Consider the following 25,269-nt stretch of genomic DNA (forward strand, 5'->3'; position numbering starts at 1 on the left):
CTTTCAGAAAACCACAGATCTAGTACTTTGTCCATTGTATCCATCAACCATTATCTAGGACACCAGGTTCTACTCTTCTATGGGTAGACCCTGTGATCATTTTCTTTTCCCCCCTTTTTTTTGTTCTCTTTTTAAAATGATCCTCAACCTTTCTGCAACTGATACCCACGTGTATATATTATATATCCTGGCAAAGTTTTTTTTTTTTAAAGATTTTATTTATTTATTTGACAGACAGAGATCACAAGTAGGCAGAGAGAGAGGAGGAAGCAGGCTCCCTGCTGAGCAGAGAGCCCGATGCAGGGCTCGATCCCAGGACTCTGGGATCATGACCTGAGCCGAAGGCAAAGGCTTTAACCCACTAAGCCACCCAGGCGCCCCTCCTGGCAAAGTTTTTTAAAGTATGATTTATAGGGCTAAATCCCAACAGTGGGATTGCTACATTTCTTCTTAAATTTGTTTTGAGAACTTCTGAAGACATATTACATCATGCAGGATGAATAGAGAAACACAAGGGTGCTGTAAAATCAAGGTTTGGTTTCATTGTATTAGGTGATATCACTGCTTTAATTTTTTTTAAAGATTTTATTTATTTATTTGATAGAGATCACAAGTAGGCAGAGAGGCAGTCAGAGAGAGAGGAAGGGAAGCAGGCCCCCTTTGAGGCCCCCATTTGAGGCTCAATCCCAGGACCCTGAGATCATGACCTGAGTCGAAGGCAGAGGCTTTAACCCTCTGAGCCACACAGGTGCCCTGATATCACTGCTTTTAAAGGGAAAATCTGATCTTATGAATCTTGGATGTAGGTCCTTTCACAAATGGGGTATGGGAGGAAGGAAGAGCTATGTTCTCTGACTCTGTTGTTTAAGCAGAGTTCATAATATATATACTGGTGATCTCTTTTCAGAATTGGTGGAGTCTCTTTCATTGCAGGGATCTTATGCTGGAAAAATTCATTCCATTGGTGATGCCTTCAGAAATTTTAAAAACCTCCGATCCTTAGATTTATCAAGAAACTTGATCACAAGCCTGAAGGTAAGTACTATATTCTATGACTAGTCAGTTCAACCCAATTTATTTTAGCAGTACTAGTAGTAGTAGTAGTTGTAGTAGTAAGAAATAAGAGATAATGTCAGCCTGGGGGAATATAGGATCTTCCTTTTAAGTGTTTCCAAATGAAATTTTATTATTTGATGAAAACTCACTCAGCTTTATTCTATATTTGAAATTTTCTGGTATAAAATGTTGGGGAAATTTTCTTTTGTACTCGGGGAAAATGATATTAAATGATAACAGGCTAAGGCAATAGGACATATTTTTAATGTGTGTAAAAAATTACAAGGAGCACTTGTAAAAGTACAGATTCTTAGTTGCTACTCTGAGAGAGATTCTCAGTATGTCTGGGGTGGGCTCATGGTATACCTGGAGGATTCTGATGGTGTTGGTACATGGTATGGAAACATTGACCTAGATTATTCCTGTGGGTTTTTTCAAGAAGGAGGACATGGTGGTCTTGGAAACAAAGAAAAATCTCTAGATCAGGGGATGGGAGAGCAGAGGGCAAGACAAGAAAGTGGACAGGAGCAGGTTTGAGCAGTGTAAGGATTAGCAAATACACAAAGAGCTCTACAAACATAAGTGTGCACACACAGAGATGGAAGTTCTGTCTTTTTTGTGGTGGACCCCCAAATGGTATTTCTCCTACGTGTTCCCATTTTACCCACTTATATGCCTGTCTTGATTAAGCCCTTCTTTGTGAGACTCAAGGTGAAAGACTCACAATGCTATTCAGGATTAGTTAATGATCTCCTGGATTATCCTGCCAGTTTTGTGCTTTTAAGGGGATACTTATTCAACAAGACGGGCCAGACCCAAATCTGAAACAAAGGACCCTAAAAGAGAAGTTCAAGCAAGATTTCCAGCTAGGACTGGAAAAGCAGAAGCTGCAAGTTAAACTAGGTCGTTAGACTCTTCGGTAGTAGCCATTTGTATTTGGCCCATAAGTTTCAGAAAGCATCAGTTCAGATTTGCTTATGACTCCTCTTTTCACCTGTATGTATGCATGTTTGCTTGTTAATTTTCATGCTAAAAAATTGAGTGGACATTACCATAATTTGTTTTTATACTCGCATTCTTTATACTTCTGTAAATTGGGCAAAAAACTTTTGTGAAGACCAACATGTGTACACTGTTTGGCATATAAGAAGCACTTAGTAAATGTTTTCTCCACTTTTTTTGCATCTATGATTTATCTACATATGTTCATCTCTAGCAGTTCTGAATCATTTTACTTAATTTTCTCAGGGGATAAATGTTTTGTGATTATCTCTAGTATAATTTTGGGGAAAATGTGAATTCATGCCAAGTGGGAAAAGTGAGAGGAAGATAGAAGTCATTTTCTTGACTTTTACACTGAGAGACATTAAAAGATTACTTGAGCTGGGCCATTAGACACATTTAAAGAGAGTCCTAATGGTGTACTGCGCTGAGAGTGAGGCCAAAGTCACTGACAACTATTCCTAACTACTGACCATTTCACAATGCAGAAGTTAATGGAATCCAAAAAAGCCAGAAAGAGATGAATCAAAGTGTAAACTGGGTTCTTTATTCAGAAATGCTTTGTGTACATCTTTGAGTTTTTAAATTTTCTGTAACAAGAGAATGGTGGTTTTGAATAACAGAAGAATAAAAAACATTATTTTATAAATTCATGATGGAAAATAATTTTACTGAAATTACTCTCAATGACAGAGTTCCTTCTATGGTATGCAGTTTTACTATAAAATGATGTGATTGTACATATATGTACATGTTCTAAATTACTGTCCTGAAATTTAAAGTTGGGCAAAAGCAGAACTAGCCAAATGCATGAAAATCAAACAATTATTTTCAATAGTAAAATTCAGCAAAGAAGGTGTATTGTGACTTTTCCTCTCCGGTATCCCAGAGAAATGGAGGAGTGGGGTAATTCTGGAAGGGGAAACAAGGACAAGGACAAGAAGGGTACTAGACTGTTCCAACAAGGAAGACTTAGATATAGCGTTTTTTTGTTTTCCCACCCACTCCACTGACCCTAAACATGAGGCATTGAGATACAAGAACACACAACATACACACACTTAAAGTTTTTTTTTAATCATACTCTTCTTCCTCAGGACTATCTTTTTTGCCTATCTCCTTTCCTCTTGAAAATGGATGTGTTTCTGGGGTCAGGAGAGTGGATGTGGCAAAGGTGAGAGAAGGGCAAAAGTGACTTACTAGCTTAGCCACTGCAAGGGAGAGTGGTCGGCGAGCACCAGAAGTAGATGATCTGACTGCAGATATTTCCATGTCAGGTTTTTAAATATACAATACGTCTAGTGCCTGTGGGCTGATTGTTCTTATTCTTAGTCATCTAAATAAGAGTTTCAAACCTGCCTTTCTCATAGATGATTCAGGTAACATGTTTAAGGATGGAAGTAATAGTTATATTTCCACCTTTATCTGTGAGATTCCTAATCCTTACCTATGTGCAGTTTCATAATGTGGTCTTTTCCTTGCAGGGCATCCAGTATTTATGTTCACTCCAAGACCTGAATTTATATTATAACAACATTCCTTCATTAGTGGAGGTGTCCCGCCTACAGCCTTTACCCTTCCTCAGAGAACTAGATTTGAGACTCAATCCTGTTGTCAGGAAAGATACAGATTATAGGCTCTTTGCTGTGTACACGCTACAAACTCTGGAGAAACTGGGTGAGACCCTCCTCCCCTGTTCCTTGCCCCAGAATTTACATTAAACCAGCTGCCTCCTATCCTTTTGGGTGTTGGCCCACAGTGTGCACTGGCAGGATATATTTGTCTATTAGTCAATATTTATGTAATTCTTTTGTGTTGGCAGGATGTATGACGAGTCCTTTTTTTTATTGAATGACAATCTATGATTTTATCAGTTACTTCCAGCTTTAGTTTTCTTCAGTTGATGGTTTCACCACCACTTCCTCCCCAACAAAGAGTTTCCAGGTTGAGATTTATTTTTCCAGGTGCCCCAAATTTGCAACTATATTAGCAATAGAAAATGAATACAACTCCTCTTTGGGTCTTCGTTGACAAGGAACAATAAATATCCCTTCAAATGAGCTAGTCTGTATTTCTTTATAATTTTATTGTTGAGTATATATTTCTTATTGATATAAATTGAATTTATTCTTGGAGAAAGAAAGATTTCTCTTGCTTACTGGGGAAACTAATTTCTTTCAGAAACAGTGTAACTTTTTTTTCTTTTTTAAAGATTTTATTTATTTGACAGACAGAGATCACAAGTAGGCAGACAGGCAGGCAGAGTGGGGGTGGGAAGCAGGCTCCCCACCGAGCAGAGAGCTTGATAGAGGGCTGTATCCCAGTAGCCAAACCAAGCTGAAGGCAGAAGCCTAACCCACTGAGCCACCCAGGCGCCCCATCAGAAACAGTGTAACTTTCAGCAGACTACTAGGCCATTTGGATTGCTTGCTGCCTAAACTCTACTTTCCTGCAGTGGTAGCTATACCTATGTGGCAGTTGTTGCTATGGTATCCCTGTAGTCTCCCTGAGTTACTACTTGCTCCAGTGACAACATAATAGCATTATTTTGTGACCTGTCTCTAACAAAAGAATATGAGACTGATCTTTAGTTTTTACTCTGTGAATATGGTTTTCTGACCCACTACTGTTTACTCCAAAAAAGAAACATGCTCAGACCACGGTTTTTGCCTCCAGATGACCGAGCTGTGCGGGAAAGTGAGAGAAAAGCTGCCAAGCTGCATTTTAGTCAGTTGGGCAACAGCGAAAATTTTCTTTTAGAGGTGGAAAAAAGGTAAGACAATTACTTTTAAAAAAATGTTTTAGTTTGGTTCAGACACAGATAGCAGTGAATTCCTACTTAATGCCTTCATTTTCAGTGGAAATCTCCACAAGTTGTAAGAATTCTCAGATCAGGAAAAAAAAAAAAAACGTATCTATTCAACATACTGAAATTTATTCAGGATGAGAATCTGGCCCTCACAGGGAACATTTCTGCTTTCTTGAACTACTGGGTCTGCTTTGGGTATAATTATTATTTTTTTAAGATATTATTTAGTTGAGAGAGAGAGAGAATAAGCTGGGAGTAGGAGCAGAGGAAGAAGGAGAAGAATATTCCCTGCTGAGCAGGAAGCTCCATGAGATGTGGGGTTCAGATCACGACCTGAGCCAAAGGCAGATGCATAACAAACTGAGCCACCCAGGTGTCCCTGGATATAATTATTGATAATTCTCTAAAGCTGCTGTTCAAAGCTTACAGGTAGGGATACCATGAGATATCCTCCCCATAAATGCTTACCAACTCTTTCCTGAAGTTATAAATCAGTACGCAGTCTTTTCCTATTGAATTAGAAGGTTTTCATTACCAGGGAGATTAATTTCTTAAAAGATAAGGGAAACATTTTTCTACCAAATCAAAAGTAAACACACCTTGAAGATCTAAAGTATCTGAATGGTAGATTTTTCTACTTCTTGTTACTAAAATCTGATCAAAATAAGATACCATGTATTCTACTCCAAAACTCATGCTCTTTATTCTTAAAAAGTAGCTTTATTATTTTTGAAAAGCAACTCCACTAAGTTTTACGTAATACAGAAAAATGCAGTGAAAATCACCCCATACTCTGTTACCAAGAGTTAACTACTACTAATGTTCAGTAGACATCCTTCTAGACATCTGTGTACCTACCAAAAGACAAATATACATGTGTCTGTTAGTATTGCTTTCTGGTGGTATAAGTAAAGCATTACTTATTATTGAGAATTTGGAAAGTACAGAAAAACCACAAGAAATAAATAAGCAATTCATATTTTTACCAATGAGAAGTAAACATTAATTATATTATAGTAAACATCCTCTTTGTCTTAGGTATATGTATGTGTGTTTATATATTATAATCTATGTTATATAATTGATCTCTAAATATACATTAATAATAAAATAATACTTATATATTATTTTATAGTAATTTGCTTCCTATGCATAACATTTGTAGCTTGTTAAGATATGACATATCTCCACAACATTAAATATTCCTCTCCAGAATGAGTTTTTTCTTTATTGCTGTTCCCCTCCATGAGAATTAGGACCTTGCTTGTCTTATTTGTTGCAGTATCCCTAGTGCTTAGAACACTGACTGACACATATAAGATACAAAAAAAAAATAATTTATTGAATGATGAATGAATGAAGTCAATAACTGTTCTCTTGGCCTGGGATCTTTCTCTTTGTCTATCTCTGCCCTGATCCTTTAGATGTCTTATAATGTAATGCTCAGAGAACATTTTTAGTTCTCTATATGTATATTTTTATTTCTCTATTTTTTAACCCAAGTCTGAGGTTTTTACATAGAGTAAAATTAACCCTGCTATAAAAAGAAATGGAATGTTCCTTAAAAATTATTTGTATATATATATTTATAAAGTAATTCTTATTTTAATTCATTCGGGATACCTTGTTTATTACAGAAATATAGAGATGAATTAATGTGTAACTGAATACACTTCCTAATAAGGCAGATAATTAGCACTATCATATTTCTGTTTATCATAGTTACCATATGATGTGATGATTGCAAAAGCAGAGGTAAAATGTTACTCAAGTGCCGGGTCCTAGCTTTAATATCTTTTAAGATCTTTAACCCTGGATAAAGACTTTTTTAAGGCTTTCTGAATCCCAGTTCCGCCAACCTATACAGTGGTAATAATGAATAATAGGGGAGCTTTTATGATTAGATGAAATGGTGGGTATAAAGTGCCTGGCTCATAGTCTAGGCTGTCTGTACTTCCAGTCTGTAGTTATGTCTTACTATATTATATCAATCAAGAGCAAACTTTTGCCTCTATTGTCTTTTTTTTTTCTTTTAACTAATGGCTGTAGTTGCTCCCAGTACAATTCTTGGCAGCAGAACTTTCCTTTCTGTGTCCTATGAATTTTTTAATTCAAAAGAAAATATCTTATTCCCTTAAACACTTAGACCTAAGTTTGTATCAAGAAAACAGAGTGTCTAAGTCCTGAATTTTCTGCCTTTCATACTTTATTATTTTTTTAAAGATTTTATTTAGAGAGTGAGAGAGAGCACATACCTGCGTGAGCAGGGGGAGGGGCAGAGGGAGTGAGAGAATCTCAAGCAGACTCCCTGCTAAGCCCAAAGCCTTACACAGGGCTCAGTACCACCACCCTGAAATCACGACCTGAGCTGAAATCAAGGGTCAAATGCTAAACCTATTGAGCCTGATTTTCATACTTTAGAGGCTGAACTATATAGTGCCTTCTCTCTCACTATTCCCAGTAACAATATTATGGTTTTAAAAAATGGGTTTAACTGAAATATTTGTGAAAATAATATTTTATAGAACATTTAAAAAATCTTATTACCATGAATTAACGTTTTCTAAATAGCATTTACTGGTGATCTCAGAAAGCTCCTTTTGAGCTTTTTCAAAAATTTTTAATTTTAAATAAATTATTCTGTGTGGCAGCTCTAGGGAGAAGACAATGAAAAACTGTGTGACCGATGAGAGCTCTGCATCAAAAGTCAATGCCGATGTTGATAACAGAATTGAAACTGGTAAATTTCCTTTCTTTGATCACAAAATGCTTAGAACATTAGTTATTTCAGCTTTTGTGGCTCATTTAGAATAGGATGAAGACAAAATAGTTGAGAAATAACAGATTTGAAGTAAGCACTAGATTTACTGTGTTTTTCCTCCCTTCTCTCAATGCCAGAAAAGGCCCTATTTATTGAGCAGGCCTAAACCAGAACCCATCAAGTACAAGCTGTACTCAGAATTCAATTTCATTTACATCAATTTACATCATTAGTACATTCTGAAAATTGCATTACCAGTCCCCATGGTCCCTGAGCATTGCTAAGGTGATTGATCTATTAGCCAGAGACTCATGACTCATCTGTATCAATGCAGCTCAGACCCTGGCCCTTCTGGGTTTCTCTACCTTGAACCTTTGCAGCTGCAGAATCTCTTGTGTTTGTGCTATATTCCTGGTGAGTGTTGCCTGTAAGTACTGTTGGTAACCTAATAGGATTAAAATGGTTATGCCACATTTAATGATTGTGGCACAGTCAAGGAGAAAGCTTTCCTTGAGAGGAATAGCAAACAGTGGACTCTTACGGATTAATCTGGCCCTCATCAGATGACTTTTTACTTGAGGAAACTTTATTTTGCAGAGCCCTCTGTCTGTTTGAAGGATACACCAAATTATTTACAATCTCTAAAAATTAATCCCTAAAATTCCAGGAATAACTTTAATAGATGGACTATGTAGTTCAGACATTAAGAATTTCCCATTTATAACATAAAGTATTTTGTTTTCCTTACTACTTATTTATCTGTGTGGACACATACTACAAGTCATTTTCATGTGATTTTTATGGTAACATAAGCCATAGTGAAGTATGATTTTTATTTTTCTTTCTTGGAAATCTCAGTGCCCATATGTCATGGAGCATGGATTGCTTTATTTCATTTTAAATAACATTTTTTATATTTAAAATTTGATGACATTTTGGGGTACCCAAGTGGCTCAATCAGTTAAGTGTCTGATTCTTAATTTCAGTTTGGGTTGTAGTCTCGGGATTATAAGATTGGGCCCCTCTGTCAGGCTCTGTGCTCAGTAGGGAGTCTGCTTAAGATTCTCTCCCTGAGTGCCTGGGGGACTCAGTCGGTTGAATGTCTGCCTTCAGCTCAGGTCATGATCCCAGGGTCCTGGGATTGAATCCTGCATTGGGCTCCCTGCTCCAGAGGGAGACTACTTCTCCCTCTCCCTCTGCCTGCCACTCCCCCTGCTTGTGCACTCTGTCTTTCTCTCTAACTCTCTCAGTCTCTCTCACTCTCAAATAAGTAAAATCTTTTAAAAAATAGAAGATTCTCTCTCCCCTACTGCCTCTCCCCCCATCAAGCACTCTGTAAAGTGGTTGATTTTAATTAATTAAAAATAAATAAGAACACGGTGGGAAGTCTGCTTAGGATTCTTTCAATCTCCCACTGCCCCTCCCCTCCCTGCTCAAGTGCTCTTTATCTCTAAAATAAATAAATAAATCTTTTTAAAAATTAAATAAAATTTGATGAAATTCTATTTTTTAAATTTTTTTTATTTAAAAAAATTTTTTTTATTTTTTATAAACATGTATTTTTATCCCCAGGGGTACAGGTCTGTGAATCACCAGGTTTACACACTTCACAGCACTCACCAAAGCACATACCCTCCCCAATGTCCATAATCCCACCCCCTTCTCCCCAACCCCCTCCCCCCAGCAATCCTCAGTTTGTTTTGAGATTGAGTCACTTATGGTTTGTCTCCCTCCCAATCCCATCTTGTTTCATTTATTCTTCTCCTACCCACTTAAGCCCCCATGTTGCATCACCACTTCCTCATATCAGGGAGATCATATGATAGTTGTCTTTCTCTGCTTGACTTATTTCACTAAGCATGATACGCTCTAGTTCCATCCATGTTGTCGCAAATGGCAAGATTTCATTTCTTTTGATGGCTGCATAGTATTCCATTGTGTATATATACCACATCTTCTTGATCCATTCATTTGTTGATGGACATCTAGGTTCTTTCCATAGTTTGGCTATTGTGGACATTGCTGCTATAAACATTCGGGTGCACGTGCCCCTTTGGATCACTACGTTTGTATCTTTAGGGTAAATACCCAATAGTGCAATTGCTGGGTCATAGGGCAGTTCTATTTTCAACATTTTGAGGAACCTCCATGCTGTTTTCCAGAGTGGCTGCACCAGCTTGCATTCCCACCAACAGTGTAGGAGGGTTCCCCTTTCTCCGCATCCTCGCCAGCATCTGTCATTTCCTGACTTGTTGATTTTAGCCATTCTGACTGGTGTGAGGTGATATCTCATTGTGGTTTTGATTTGTATTTCCCTGATGCCGAGTGATATGGAGCACTTTTTCATGTGTCTGTTGGCCATCTGGATGTCTTCTTTGCAGAAATGTCTGTTCATGTCTTCTGCCCATTTCTTGATTGGATTATTTGTTCTTTGGGTGTTGAGTTTGCTAAGTTCTTTATAGATTCTGGACACTAGTCCTTTATCTGATATGTCGTTTGCAAATATCTTCTCCCATTCTGTCAGTTGTCTTTTGATTTTGTTAACTGTTTCCTTTGCTGTGCAAAAGCTTTTGATCTTGATGAAATCCCAATAGTTCATTTTTGCCCTTGCTTCCCTTGCCTTTGGCGTTGTTCCTAGGAAGATGTTGCTGCGATGAAATTCTATTTTTTTAAAGATTTTATTTATGAATATACTTTGGAGAGAGAGTTCATGTGCATGTCAGGGGCGGGACAGATGGGGATGGAGAAAGAAAGAGAATCTCAAGCAGACTCCTTGCTGAGCATGGAGCATGTCACAGGACTTGATCTCATGACCCTGAGATCATGACCTGAGCAGAAACCAGGAGTTGGTGCTTAATCTACTGAGCCACCAAGACACCCTTGATGAAATCCTATTATAACAATTTTGGAAAATACTAAAAAGCATGAAGAATAGCATTTTAATCACTCATAAGCCTGTCCCCTAGAGAGAATCGCAATTAATAATTTGATAGACAGCCTTCTTGTATTTTTTCTAGGTAAAAACATTTATATATCCATTTCCAGAATGATAAAGATACTTTGAACTATAATTTGACTGCTTTTTTTTGGTATGAACTGAGTTCATTTATGTCATACTATTATGTTATTTATGTCATATTACATCATTAGCACACATAAATGTTCACCCCCACACGTTAATGTTTTAAAGTGCATAGTTTCAGGGCATTGGAGTGCTTCAGTTGGTTAAGTGTGTGGGACTCTTGGTTTTGGCTCAGATCGTGATCTTGGGGGGTGTCTGGCTCGGTTAAGATTCTCTCCCTCTGGCCCTGTCCGCCCCCTTTCCCGCCCCCTACACTCTGACTCTCAAATAAATCTTTTCTTTTTTTTTTTAAGGTGCATAGTGTCGGGGTACCTGGGTGGCTCAGTGGGTTAAGCCTCTGCCTTCGGCTCAGGTCATGGTCTCAGGGTCCTGGAATGAGCCCCACATTGGACGCTCAGCGGGGAGCCTGCTTCCCCCCTCTCTCTGCCCACCTCTCTGCCTACTTGTGATCTCTCTTTCTCTCAAATTAGTAAATAAAATCTTAAAAAATAAAATAAAATAAAAAGGTGCATAGTCTCAGAATGCCTGGGTGGCTCAGTCAGTTAAGCCATTGCCTTCAGCTCAGATCATGATCCCAGGGTCCTGGGATGGAGTCCCTCTTCGGGCTCCTTGCTCAGCGGGGAGCCTGTTTCTCTCTGTCCCTAATTGCCACTTTGCCTGCTTGTACTCTCTGTCTGTCTCTCTCTCTCTCTCTTTCACAAATAAATAAAATCTTTTAAAAAAAGAAAAGATACATAGTCTCTACTGAAAACAAACTACTTTACCAGATACAGGATCCATTTCTAAATGTTCTTGGAAGTTCCAGCTGTTGCCTGGATTTTTTTTTTAATATAAAATTTATGTTGCTACTTTGAAACGTGAAAGAGCTTTGCTTTCCACTGAAAATTGTATTTGTGCTAGACCCCTGGGGAGTGTTGCTTGTAAGCACTGTTCGTAATCCAATATGACTAAAGTGGTTATCCCATGTTAATGGTTGTGCCACAGGCTAGAAGAAAGCTTTCTGGAGAACAGTTCCCACTGGCCCAGTTGTTCCAAACAGTGCTTTCCCACAAATCATTTAGAATGATACTCACTGGCATGGCTACTATAAAAAAACTGGAAAATAACCCATGTTGGCAAGGATGTGGAGAATTTGGAACTGCTGGTCCAACTGTCTGGTGGGAATATAAAATGGTACAGATGCTATGGACAACAGTATAGCAGTTCCTGAAAAAATAAAATTACCATATGATGCAGTGATTCCACTTTGGGGCATATTGCCAAAGAAGAGAAAGCAGGGTCTTGAGGTGTTTATGCATGTTCATAGCAGTGTTATTTACAAGGGCTAAAACATGGAAGGAATCCAAGTGTCCACCAACAGATGAATGAATAAGCAAAATGTGGTATACACAAACAGCGAAATATTATTTACCCTTAAAACAGAAGGAAATTCTAACATGTGCTACAACATGGATGAACTTAAGGGCATTTGCTAAGCAAAATTAGCCAGTCTCAAAAAGACAGACACTATATGATCCCACTTAATGAGATACTTAAAGCAGTCAAAATCACAGAGGCAGGAAATAGAATGGTGTTTGCCAGAGGCTACAGGGAGGGGGATGTAGAGAATTATAATTTAATGGATATAGTTTCAGTTCTATAAGATGAAGAGTCTGGAGATGATGGTGGTGATAGTTGCACAACATTATGAATGCATTTTTTAAATTTTTTTTAAAAGATTTTATTTATTTGACGGAGAGAGAGATCACAAGTAGGCAGAGAGGCAGGCAGAGAGAGAGAGTGGAGGAAGCAGGCTCCCCGCGGAGCAGAGAGCCCGATGTGGGGCTCAATCCCATGACCCTGGGATCACGACCTGAGCTGAAGGCAGAGGCTTTAACCCATTGAGCCACCCAGGCGCCCCATGAATGCATTTTTTAAAAAGTTTTATTTAGTTATTTGACAGAGAGAGAGTGAGCACAAGCAGGCAGAGCAGCGGGCAGAGGGAGAGGGAGAAGCAGGCTTCTCCCTGAGCAGGAGTCTGATGTAGGGCTCCACCCCAGGATCATGACCTGAGCCGAAGGCAGACACTTAACCTAACCCAGGCGCCTTATGAATGCATTTAATACCACTGAACTGTACACTTAAAATGACAGATGGTATACTTAAAAATTTAAGATGGCAAATTTTGTGTTATATTTATGTTATATTTAGCTACAATAAAAGTAATTGAGGGGGGAACCCAAAACTATGGAGACAGTAAAAAGATCAGTGGTTGCCAAGCTAGAGGGGAGGAAGAGATGACCAGGTAAGGTGTACTATACCTTCATTCTTTTGCATGAAGGGTGCGACATGGGTAGCTGTTACTGATATTGCCAAGAGATGAAATTGACTGAGGTTAATTTCAATTAACTTCCAGGTCTTCCCCTGGAATCGCAGGCCTTCAATAGACTCCAGAATTCCAAAACAGTTACATCAGACAGATTCTGCCAGTGCAACTATTGCCTAGGTGGAGGACAGGTGCAGTGTGCTGCTTACTCTGCTCTCTTCCCGCCTCCATGGTTTTGCCTTTTCCAGAATAGTATATAGTTGGAATCATTAAGTATATAGCCTTTTTAGACTGGATTCTTTACTTAGTAATATCCATGTAAGGTTCCTTTATGTCGTTTCATGGTTTGATAGCTCCTTTCTTTCTAGTACAGAATAGTTTTCTGTTGTCTGGGTGTACCAAACTTTCTTTATCCATTCACCTACTGAAGGACATCTTGGTTGCTTCTAAGTTTTGGCAATTTTGAAAAAAGCTGCTATAAACATCCATGTGCAGTGTTTGTGTGGACATAAGGTTTCAACTCCTTTGGGCAAATACCAAGTGTTTGATTTTGTAAGAAACTGCCAAACTGTCACCCGATACAATCTGCTTTTTAAAAATATCTTTTTATATACTGAGCTTCTTAAATTGAAGTTTTTCGAACTGGATTCATATTCTCAGAGTTTGTGAGAATATTGAGTTTGAAAAACACTGATATAGATGGGCATATGCTATAGAAACTCAGACCGTGCTAAGAGCATGCGTGAAAATGTTTTGTGGACAGTGTGGAAAAAAGTCCTTAGTCATTAAAGGCTGTGGAGCCCTGGGATAGCCTGAGAGCTTGGTGAGATTGGTGTGAATAGCTATGTGAAAGTGGTAATGAGTATAGCAGGTCATAGACTGTTGAGTGACCATGTGACTTGGATAGAAGGTCAGATTATTGGAGAACAATGAATGCCTTACTAAAGATAATTTACATGAAAATAACACATATATACTCTGTGAGTTGAAAGGAGTCCTGTTCACTCTTTTAGCCAATTCCTTTTACCTTTTGGCAGAATTGCACCTTAAATATATTTGTCTAATTAGGTATCTTATTTTAAAACAGCAAAGAGGGGTAGGCACCTGGCTGGCTCAGTTGGTAGAACATGCGACTCTTTGTCTCAAGGTTTTGAGTTAAGCCCCATGTTGGGTGTAGAGATTACTTAAACTAAAATCTTTAAAAAAATAAAATAGTGGGACGCCTGAGTGGCTCATTCAGTTGGGCGGCTGCCTTAGGCTCGGGTCTTGATCCCGGTGTCCTGGGATGGAGTCCCACGTTGGGCTCCCTGTTCAGCGGGTAGCCTGCTTCTCCCTCTGCCTTCACCTGCTACTCTGCCTGCCTGTGTGCTCTCTCTCTGACAAAAAAATAATAATAGGATAGCAAAGAAAAATTCATCACAATCACCACTGTACAGGAATGAAAGCAGCATTATCTATAATAGCCCAAAAGTCTATCAGCTGATGAATAGATAAAGAAAATATGGTGTATCCATAAAAAAGAATACATCTATAATGTATATCTTGAAAACATCATGCTTAGTGATGGGAGCCAGACACAAAGAGTCAAATATCATATTATTCCATTTATATGCCATGTCCAGAATAGGAAATTCCATAGAGACAGAAAGTATATTGATGGTTGTCAGGTGCTGGCAGGAAAGAGAATTGAAAGTGACAGCTGGGGCACCTGGGTGGCTCAGTGGGTTAAGCCACTGCCTTCGGCTCAGGTCATGATCTCACGTCCCGGGATCAAGTCCCGCATCGGACTCTCTGCTCAGCAGGGAGCCTGCTTCCTCCTCTCTCTCTCTCTGCCTGCCTCTCTGCCTACTTGTGATCTCTCTGTCAAATAAATAAATAAAATCTTAAAAAAAAAAAGAAAGAAAGTGACAGCTAATTGAGTTTCTTTTGGATAATGAAATTAGATCATGGTGATGGTTGATAATTTTGTGAATATACTGAAAATCACTAAGTTGTACACTGTGAAAGGTTAATTGTAAGGTAATTACTATAATTACTATATAATTATAATTAATTAAATATTATATACTTATTATAATTATAATTATAAGGTAAGTTAAAGATTCCTTATTCCCCCGCAAAAGTTATTCTTATTTTTTGTTTGTTTGTTTATTTGACAGACAGAGATCACAAGTAGACAGAGAGGCAGGCAGAGAGAGAGAGAGAGAGGGAAGCAGGCTCCCTGCTGAGCAGAGAGCCCGATGCGGGACTCGATCCCAGGACTCTGGGATCATGACCAGAGCCGAAGGCAGCAGCTTAACCCACTGAGCCACCCAGGCGCCCACACAAAAGTTATTCTATAGCCATTGGTAACTGATTGAAATTTGAGGTGAATGAGAATCAAAGAATTAATTTCTATCTTGAGGGATTGATTGAGTAGTAATAATGCCATTACTGAGATGTGGGGTTTTTTTTAATACTTTATTTATTTATTTAACATAGAGAGAGATCACAAGTAGGCAGAGAGGCAGGCAGAGAGAGAGGGGAAGCAGGCTTCTTGCTGAACAGAAAGCCCAATGCGAGGCTCAATTCCAGGACCCTGAGATTATGACCTTATGACCTGAGCTGAAGGCAGTGGCTTAACCCACTGAGCCACCCAGGTTCCCCCTGAGATGTGATTTTGAAATGGGTGGGGCACATCAGTAGCAGCAGGCCTGGAAATGAAGATAATGAGTTTGGTTTAGAAAATATTTTTTATTTATCTAGGACAGGGGCACTCCTTAGAGGCAGTTAAAAAAAAACTTAGGTCTGGAGATGAAAAGAGAGGAGAGTTGAGATGGAGATTTTGGGTCATTCAGGGCGCCTGGGTGGCTCAGTCAGTTAAGAGTCTTCCTTCAGATCAAGTTGTGATCTCAGGTCCTGGAATCAAGCCCTGCATTGGGATCCCTGTTCAGCAGGAAGCCTTCTTCTCCCTCTCCTCCTGGCTTTTGCTCTCTGTTGCTATCTCTGTCACTCTTTCTCTCAAATAAATAAATAAAATCTTTAAAGAAAAAAGAATTTTGGAACATCCAAATTTAGGTAATAAAGAGAATATATGGGAGCATTTAGCAAAAAATTTGGATATTGGGGAATTTGAAAGAAAAAGAACCTGTGAATCTGGAGAAGAATATAAATACAGTAGAAAAAAAACAGGATGGAGCAGGGTCTTGGACACCTGGGAAGTATAAGTATTGTTCTGTAGGATGAAGGTAAAAGGAGGCCTGAACCCAAAATTGCAGTGTTCTTACCATCCTCATTTTTTTTTTTTTTTACAAAGAATCAGGATAAGACCAGTAATTTCGGATTTACTTTGTTTGTTTTGTTTTTACTATGTTACTAGTGCAATAGGAGCCAGAGAACATAAACTTTGAGAGCTTAAAAGTAGTTCTGTCAAATAGAATCATCTAAGTGCATTTTTATATTGGAGTAATAGGAAATTTCAGTCCCTGGAGGCAACTCACAAGTAGGAAGCATTTTAGAGCCCCAAATGGACTGAAGGGCTGGATTTTCAAAAAGCTGGCTTTATTCGCTGTGTAGTCTCAGCTGCCCTGGCTTACAACAGCTTTCTGTTGCCAGAGCCTACAGATGAGAACTAGCAGAAGAGCACATTGTTTGACTAAGGCCCAAGTTTTTAAAACTATCTTAATTCTTACACAATCCTGCTAGGGAAACAAACCTCCCTAAACAAGAAACTTATTTTCATCCAAATTCCCCCAGAAGACTCCAGATCCCAGAATTGTAAGTACTGATCAAGGATGTGCAGGGGCGCCTGGGTGACTCAGCTGAGAGACTGACTCTTGGATTTGGCTCAGAACATGGGGGTGGGGCCCCATGTTGGGCTTCATGCTCAGCACAGAGTGGGCTTGAGATTCTCTCTCCGTCTCTCTCAGTCCCTCCCCCTGCTCTCATGTGCACACACTTTCTCTCTCAAATAAATAAATCTTAAAAAAAAATGTGCAAAAACTTCTCTACAAGCGTTCCAATCTAATAAAAATCTTAACTGGCTCTTTCTGATAACAGTTTCTACAGTGGCCAGGACTAGGAGATAATTCTGTTTGTTTTTAAGATTTTATTTTTAAATAATCTCTGTACCCAGTGTGGGGCTTGAACTCACAATCAGGAGATCAAGAGTTGCATGCTCCATAGACTGAGCCAGCCAGGAACCCCTGATTACCTTGTTTCAACCTTACCTCAACCCTAAGAGATAGATAGTTTAGATTTGATCATCACTCTTTTACAATGGAGAAAATTACAGAGGTTAAGTTATTCGCCCAAATTCACATGGTTTCTAACTGGTGGCACCAGAATTAGCTCTCAATTTGTGACTTCCTTTCTAGTATCTTTCCATAAGACATGTTGTCTTTGAAGTCTGGTCAGTGCTTCATTGTATTCCTTTTCTTTTAACACAGACTCAAACAAAGGACTTTTTATTCCCTTCCCAAATCGGGAAATAAAGGATTCCCTAATGAGTACTTCTGCAGCCCCAGGCAGTGGTATACCAGATCAGAAATTAGACACTTTCCCGCTGGGAACACAGGTAATGTATTCATTTTCCTGTTGATCTGTTGACTAGTCAGTGATTAATACTAACAGTTCATTGGACTTTCAATTATTTATGAAGGTCTAGGTGGACTTGTTTGATTTATCAAAGAAAGAAGGGCAAACAGGATGCAGAGGACCTTCTCCATTAATTTCAACCTATCTTTCCCCTCTCCCCTACTATCCCATTATTAAAAGTGGTATATTTATACATACAAGTTTTAGTACTTTTTATGCCAGGTATTTTGGCTCTCAAACAGGAATACAACACTTAGAAGTTTTGGCTGGTTTTAAAATTTCTCCTCTCTACCCAATGTCTCCATCTCCTGTTACTTCACTCCTTACATTTTCCACCTCTGACTTTTTAAAAAAGATATATTTATTTATTTGAGAGAGAGAGAAAGAGAGCATGAGCTGCGGGAGAGAGAGAGAGAAGAAACAGACTCCCCACAGGACCCTGAGTTCATGACCTAAGCTGAAGCCAAGAGCCAGAGGCTCAGCCTACTGAGCCACCCAGGTGCCCTTACCTCTGATTTTTTAATTACTCAATCTCAGCATCTCAAGCGTGGCTTTCCCAAAGCTGCCTCTTCATTGGAACATAAACGAAGAAAAGTTAAGGGGTAAAGATGGCATAGAAGTTGTGGGCAGTGGGGAGGTAGAGATTGTGCAAGATGAGGCAAGAATTAAGAATAAATTTTTAGGGGCACCTGGGTGGCTCAGTGGTTTAAGCCTCTGCCTTCGGCTCAGGTCATGATCTCAGCTGAGGTCCTGGGATCGGGCCTCATATCAGGCTCTGCTCAGTGGGGAGTCTGCTTCCTTCTCTCTCTCTCTCTCTCTCTTTCTCCCCCTCTGCCTGCCTCTCTGCCTGCTTGTGATCTCTGCCAAATAAATAAATAAAATCTTTTTTTTTAAAAGAATAAATTTTTAGGGACACCTGGGTGGCTCAGTCAGTTAAGCATCTGCCTTTGGTTCATATCATGATCCTAGGGCCCTGGGATCAAGTCATTCATCAGGCTCCTTGCTTACCGGGGAGCCTACTGCTCCCTCTGCCGGCTGCTCCTCTGATGGTATTCTCTCTTTCTCTATGTCTGACAAATAAATAAATAAAAATCTAAACAACAACAAAAAAAAAGTGTGAGTTTTTAGTGAAAAAAATTGTTGGGAGGGTTATACAACCATTATATAAGACTCGTGTGTGCTCACTTTGGCAGCACATATACTAAAACTGAACGATACAGAGAAGATTAGCATGGTCCCTGCACAAGGATGACACGCAAATTCGTGAAGCGTTAAAAAAAAAAGACTCGTGTATAAGTATTATGCAGGAAGCAGAATTGACTACTTTATATTCTACTTCTCCTTTTGTCTGCATTTTCTGTGATAAATTACAAGCAATGAAATTGCTGCAAATAGCCAGAAGGAGAAAGAAAAGAAGCTCTGATTAATCCACATTTAGATAGTTAACACTGTACTAGTAAAAGGTTAGTAAGATTTTTTTTTTTCAGTTTGAGTTTACCATACTTTCATCTTATAAAAAGACATATTAAAAAAAAAGACAGATTAGTATTTAGTTGATTCCTTTGTTTTTGGAGATTCTCTTTAGGTAACTTAGAAACTATCTCAATTACTATTTTAAAATATCTTAGTATTTATTTTTTCTTAAAAATTTTATTTGTTTGTTTGACAGACACAGAAAGAGAGGGAACACTAGCACGGGGAGTGGGGGAGGGAGAAATAGGCACCCCACTGAATAAGAAGCCCAAAGCCGGGCTAGATCCAGGACCCTGAGATCCTGAGGACCTAAGCCGAAGTCAGACGCTTAACAACTGAGCCACCCAGGCACCCCTTAGTATTTGTTTTAAAGGAAATGTCTTGTAAGCTCATGTCTGGATGCCCATCAGCTCTGTTTTCCTAAACATTCAAACTTTTTTTTTGTTGCAGGAAGTGGCAAGAAGGGAGATCCCAAGCGACAGTCACCAGGAAGATGGTAAATATTTTGTTCAGGAAGTATTTTTGTCCAACTAATCAGAGAAACCTAGATGAGAAGATGGAGATATCTCAGCCCTAGGGCCCTATACAACTAACTCTTTCTGCTTTTGTTGGGGCTCCCCTGGATGCTTAGTGACCTGTGAGGCCTTTCTGGTTGAAGAGTGGATATTCTGACTTTCTTTTTGACTTCTGTACTGACTGACTGTTCCTTTTTTCTTTTTTCTTACCTTTCTTGCCCTCTTTTGGGTTTATGTCTTTATTCATCCATTTGTTCTCTCTATTGGTTTATTTATAAGTTATATACTATTTCTATACCTTTATTATTATTCCCCAAACTACAATATATGCCCTTAACTTATATAATTAAAAAAATTAATCAATACCTTAACTCTTCTCTTGGATAATTTAAAGACCTTAAAATACTTTACTCCTTTTAGTCTTTCCTGATTTAAATATTACTATTACAGATTTTAATTCTCACTATATTTTTAAAGCCACATGAAATTGTTATACAGTCAATGTTCATCTAAATTTAATCTTTGTATTTACCACTTTGTTCTTCATTTCTTTTTTTCATCCTAGATTTCCCTTCTGAGATCTATTTTCTCCAACTTATAGAATGTCTTTTAGAATTTCCTTTAGTGTGGGTTTATTCTGTTGAACACCTTCAGTTTTTGTGTGAAAATACCTATATTCCACCATTATTTTTTTTAAGATTTTACTCATTTATTAGATAGAGAGATTATTAGATTATTATCTATTATTAGATAGAGAGATCACAAGCAAGGGGAGTGGGAGAGGGAGAAGCAGGCTCCCCGCTGAGCAGGAAGCCCAATATAGGGCTCAATCCCAGTATTCTGGGATCATGACTTGAGCCAAAGGCAGACGCTTAATGACTGAGCCACCCAGGCGCCCTATCCACCATCACTCTTAAAGAGTATTTTGGCCAGGTATAAATTTCTAGATTGGTAGTTATTTCTTCCAGAATATTGAAGGTATTCCACTGTATTGTTTTGGTTTTTACTTTTGAATAGTCAGCTGGAGGTCTTTCAGTCCTGCAGGGATAATCTGTCTTTTTTTTTCTGGCTCCATTTAAGATTTTCCAATTGTCTTTGGTTTTCTTCAATTTTGGTATGACAAGTGGTTTTCTTTTTATTTATCTTGTTCAATATTTATTACACTTGAATCTGTTAATTGTGTCTTATTAATTCTGGAAAGTGCTTCAAATATTGTTTGTGTCTCATTCTTTCCCTCTATCCTTCTGGGACTCTTGATTAAATAAATATGTAGTAGAGATTTTTATTTTGTCCTCTTTTTCTTTTATTCTTTTGTATTTTTCATTTTGTGGGGGGTTCTGATCTGCATCCTGGATAATTCCTTCTGACCCATCTTTCATTTTCTTTTTCTTTTCTTTTCTTTTTTTTAAAAGATTTTTTATTTATTTATTTGACAGTCAGAGATCACAAGTAGGCAGAGAGAAGAGGTAGCAGGCTCCCTGCTAGCAGAGAGCCCGATTCGGGCTGGATCCCAGAACCCTGGGATCATGACCTGAGCCAAAGGCAGAGGGTTTAACCCACTGAGCCACCCAGGTGCCCCTTACTAACATTTTCTTCAGCTGTGTCTAATCTGTTATTAATCTTTTTTTTTAAATTGTATTTACTTATTTGACAGAGAGAGATAATAAGTAGAGAGGCAGGCAGAGAGAGAGAGAGAGAGAGAGAAGAGGAAGTAGGTTCCCTGTCCAGAAGAGAGCCCAATACAGGACTCGATCCCAGGACCCTGAGATCATGACCTGAGCCAAAGGCAGAGGCTTAACCCACTGAGCCACCCAGGCACCCAATCTGCTGTTAATCTTGTCTGCTGAGTTCTTAATTTCATTATTTTTATTTCTCAGTTCTGTAAGGTTTTTTTTAAAGATTTTATTTATTTATTTGAAGGAGAGAGAGAAATAATGAAGACAGAGAGAGAGAGCATGAGCAGGGGGTGGGGAGAAGCAGGCTCTCTGCTGAGCAGAGAGCCCAGTGCAGGAGTTGATCCCAGGACACCAGGATCATGACCTGAGCTGAAGGCAGATGTTTAACCAATTAAGCCACCCAGGTGCCCCACAGGTCTCTAAGTTTTATTTTGTTCTTTTTCAAGTCTGCTGGCTCAGTTTTTAGAAAGAGAAAATTTCCTGCTTGTTTTTTTTTTTTCTTAAGATTTTATTTATTTATTTGACAGAGAGAGAGAGACAATAAGAGCAGGAACACAAGCCAGGGGGGTGGGAGAGGGAGAGGCAGGCTCCCCTGCAGAGCAGGGAACCTGATGTGGGGCTCAATCCCAGGATCCTGGGGATCATGACCTGAGCTGAAGGCGGACACCTAACGACTGAGCCACCCAGGCACCCCTGTTTTGTATTTCCTTATGCATAGTAAACATAGCTGTTGCATAGGCTATATCTATAAATTCCGATACCTGAAGTTTATTGTCTTTTTTTTCTACTCATGCTTATGTTGTCTTGTTTCCCTTTTTGTTTCTTTGCTTTGGCTATTTGCTATGTATTTGAAAAACTATTTAAAGGAATTATTTAAAGTCTTACATAAAGGTATCCTTTCCGGATCAGATTTTCATTTGCTTCTACCAGCACTATCATCCTGGGATCACTTAAATCCAGGCTCAAAGCTCAAGGTTCCCTGGGCCCACTCAGTTGATACAAACCTGGATTGTCAGTCAGTACAAGGGCTGACCTATTTCCAGTTTACTTTTACTCTGAAGGTTGCATTCTACTTGGGGTTCCATCTTAATGTGTAGGTGAGGGTGGAATGGGAGGTAAGGATGGTTTGTCATACTCCTTACTTTGGGTAGATGTTGAACTTCTGTCCCTGTTATCTTAAAACTTCTGAGGGTAAATGTGACTTTCAGTGCTAGACTTACCTATGTGTGTTCTTGCTGTTTCCTAGATTTTGGTCTAGAAAATCCTTACCAGCTAATAAGCTCTTTGATGCTTTAAAGAACATGTGTCATCCCACTTTTTTAATGTCTTCAATAAGAGGCACAGTCTGAATTATCTAATCGTATCACTTGTTGTTAGATTCTTTTTGTTGCATAAAAATACTGTTCCTTTCCCTCACTGTGTAGGCTGGCCCTGGGTAAAACATTGATATTCTATAGGTGCTATAAATATAAAAAATGCTTGGTTCTACTTCTTTTAAGTTAATGTGACTAACTCAGGTATGCTTCCTAAGGAAGCCCTTTAAGCACATGAAACTCTGGAAACTCCAAAGAGCACAAAGACTTCTACTTGCCCCACTCTGACACTCTTTATCAATGACATACAGCTGTCTGAAAGAAACGCTTTATAGCTGGTTAGGGATTTTCATAGGTTTTTGATTCCCTGCCTTTTAATTGTCTTAGGATACTGGTTCCCAGTGTATGAATATAGGACCTCTGGCTGGAGTTTCAGAGTGGGATTGGGCTTAGCTTTATTGTGAGGAGTCTGTGAAATCATATACCTACCAATTATTGTGTATAGACTGAAGACAGAAGATCACAACTATTGTCATATGGGGTACACCAAAATTTCTGCATTAAAACAGCATCTAGAAAACTCTGATACTATAGTTTTAGGAGGAAATTCCTAGGGGATTAGGTTGACATGAAATTTATCTCCAGAATGCTAAAGATTCTTTATTGTTCACACAGCATCCAACACATTTTGTTGTTGTTCCATGTAAAAGTCCTTTTATCATTTTATGCTACTATTTATCAAAATTATAAACCATTGCTTCCTAAGAACTTTTTCTGGTAGACCGAGGTATGTCTAGTGAACACAGGTACCCTAGTGAACAGAGGTACCCTAACTGAGCCAAGAAGAATTCTCATTGTATTTTGTCTTTTCTTTTCTCCTTGGCGGTGGTTAGAATTTAGACGCTACTCTCCTCGTCAGTCTACGGTCCGATCCCCAGAGAAGATGGCTAGAGAAGGGTACCGACTATCTTTTTTGGACAATAAGTCTTCAGGTTCTTCTCCAGAAAAGGATTTGATACTAAAACCTGATAATCACCAGCTTACCCATGATGTCTCAGTGGGTAAACGTCTGGATGTGGGTGATTCTAGCCAGATCCATCCCTATCAGTTACCTTCAGATGCTGGTCTAGAAAATTATGATTGTCATTATTCTCACAATCTGTCCCTGCATGGAAGTCTTGGAAAAAGGCCTCAGAGAATCAAGAACTACCGTGAATATAGCATAAGGCCTTCAAATGACATGAAGGCCACCACATCCCATTCCTGTGGAGACTTACTGACTTCTCTGTCAAACCCTGACTCTAGCACCGGAAGGCTTTTGAAGCTTAGTTCAGGTAATAGCTTCCTGTGAGTTTATAGGCCTTTTTCCTAGTCATGAGATAGAGGTATAACTGAAGATCTTGGGGAGTTAACATTTCTTAAATTGCATTAGCATTTTTTAAATTTGATTTTGGGGTATCAGTAGCCAATGAAACTTCCAGAAATCTGCAGGATATGAGTTTAACATATAGATATATCATTAAAGAAAATATGCAGAAATGTAAGCTTCATAGCTATGTACTCTTATAGCTAAATATCATGCCAGGACATATTTCTAGTAACGTCTAGCCTTCTCTGGCCACAGTCGGAGCAATACACTTCACATACTACTTCACAGTAGTGAAGACAGAAGAGATGCATGTTATTCTCCACCCCTTGCCTACTGCTCTCATGTAGGCTTGTAGTATGTGGACAGTTGGATTTAGCCAGAGTTGGGTATTTTCAGGTGGAGGCGGGGAGAAAAAGGATCCATAGAGTTGAAGGTGTATAGTATAGTAGGGAGAGGTTATTATGACCATTAGACTTCTGGTGGGGTAGGGTTGAAAGTAAGACATGAAGGAGCTGAAAGGCAGGGTCATCTCCCAGCCTGTTTCCTTCACAGATCTGTATGCCACAACACATTTCAACAGTGACCCTGCTCTGCTTGTTAATGTAGAGCAACAATTATCTACCAGTCTCAGTGATGTAACACCAGCACATGGATCTTTCCCAAACAATTCCGCCCTGGGAGACTCTCTACGGACACTGCTGTTGCCTACTGGGACCTCCGAACACAGAGAGAATCTGACCAAGAGGTCATTAAGCCCATCGAGGAGAGGATTCAAGCGGAAGGACAATATTCTTGCCACCCTGAATCCAAAGACTGGTTTCAGAGATGCTACGGGAAGCGAGGCAAGTATTGGTTTGTTTGTGCTTGTTCATCAAACACATCACATCCAAGACCTGTTGAGGGTAGTAGTGATTCTGACCAAGGGTACTACAAATTCAAAGGGATTTTCAGAGGCCAGTGGTTAATACTACCAGGCCAAAGCCTGTGCTCTATTGTCCTTGGGAAAAGCATTCCCCTTCTGCTGCATTTTCTCATTTCTGTTACAGTGAGAACATTCGCTAATCTACTTCCAGAGTATAAATTTTGTGGGAACGTACTCTGATGATAAGAAGTGGCAGACAGAGTTTACCACAGCAGGGAATACAGAAGTTGCCAGGGGCTCTGAGTTGGCTGAAGAATGAACTCTGTAGCTCTAATGTTTATAATCTTAAAATCTTAAATTTTTCTTTTTTTTTTTTTTTAAAGATTTTATTTATTATTTATTTGACAGAGAGAGAAATCACAAGTAGGCGGAGAGTCAGGCAGAGAGAGAGAGAGAAGCAGGCTCCCGCTG

General features: G+C 39.0%; 1 protein-coding gene and 1 non-coding gene across 8 annotated transcripts in view; both read left to right on the forward strand.

Moving 5' to 3' along the window:
* LRRC36 (leucine rich repeat containing 36) overlaps positions 1 to 25,269 on the forward strand; it is a 45,128-nt gene that overhangs the window by 12,393 nt on the left and 7,466 nt on the right. Inside the window, exons 2-9 of one of the 7 annotated variants that reach the window (XM_059383855.1) lie at positions 908 to 1,035; positions 3,543 to 3,735; positions 4,735 to 4,831; positions 7,519 to 7,607; positions 17,443 to 17,570; positions 19,514 to 19,559; positions 23,461 to 23,901; positions 24,489 to 24,778. In XM_059383855.1, the coding sequence (XP_059239838.1) occupies positions 908 to 1,035; positions 3,543 to 3,735; positions 4,735 to 4,831; positions 7,519 to 7,607; positions 17,443 to 17,570; positions 19,514 to 19,559; positions 23,461 to 23,901; positions 24,489 to 24,778 (1,412 nt within the window). Of the gene's footprint in view, positions 1 to 907; positions 1,036 to 3,542; positions 3,736 to 4,734; positions 4,832 to 7,518; positions 7,608 to 17,442; positions 17,571 to 19,513; positions 19,560 to 23,460; positions 23,902 to 24,488; positions 24,779 to 25,269 lie in introns of those variants that run through there. The other 6 variants (XM_059383856.1, XM_059383857.1, XM_059383858.1 and 3 more) reach the window with 6 other exon arrangements.
* LOC132006284 (U6 spliceosomal RNA) lies at positions 18,768 to 18,873 on the forward strand. The gene has a single exon (XR_009401050.1). It is a non-coding gene; the product is annotated as a U6 spliceosomal RNA (small nuclear RNA).

Source organism: Mustela nigripes, chromosome 17 (assembly GCF_022355385.1).
Source record: "Mustela nigripes isolate SB6536 chromosome 17, MUSNIG.SB6536, whole genome shotgun sequence".
In the NCBI taxonomy this organism is placed as follows: domain Eukaryota; kingdom Metazoa; phylum Chordata; class Mammalia; order Carnivora; family Mustelidae; genus Mustela; species Mustela nigripes.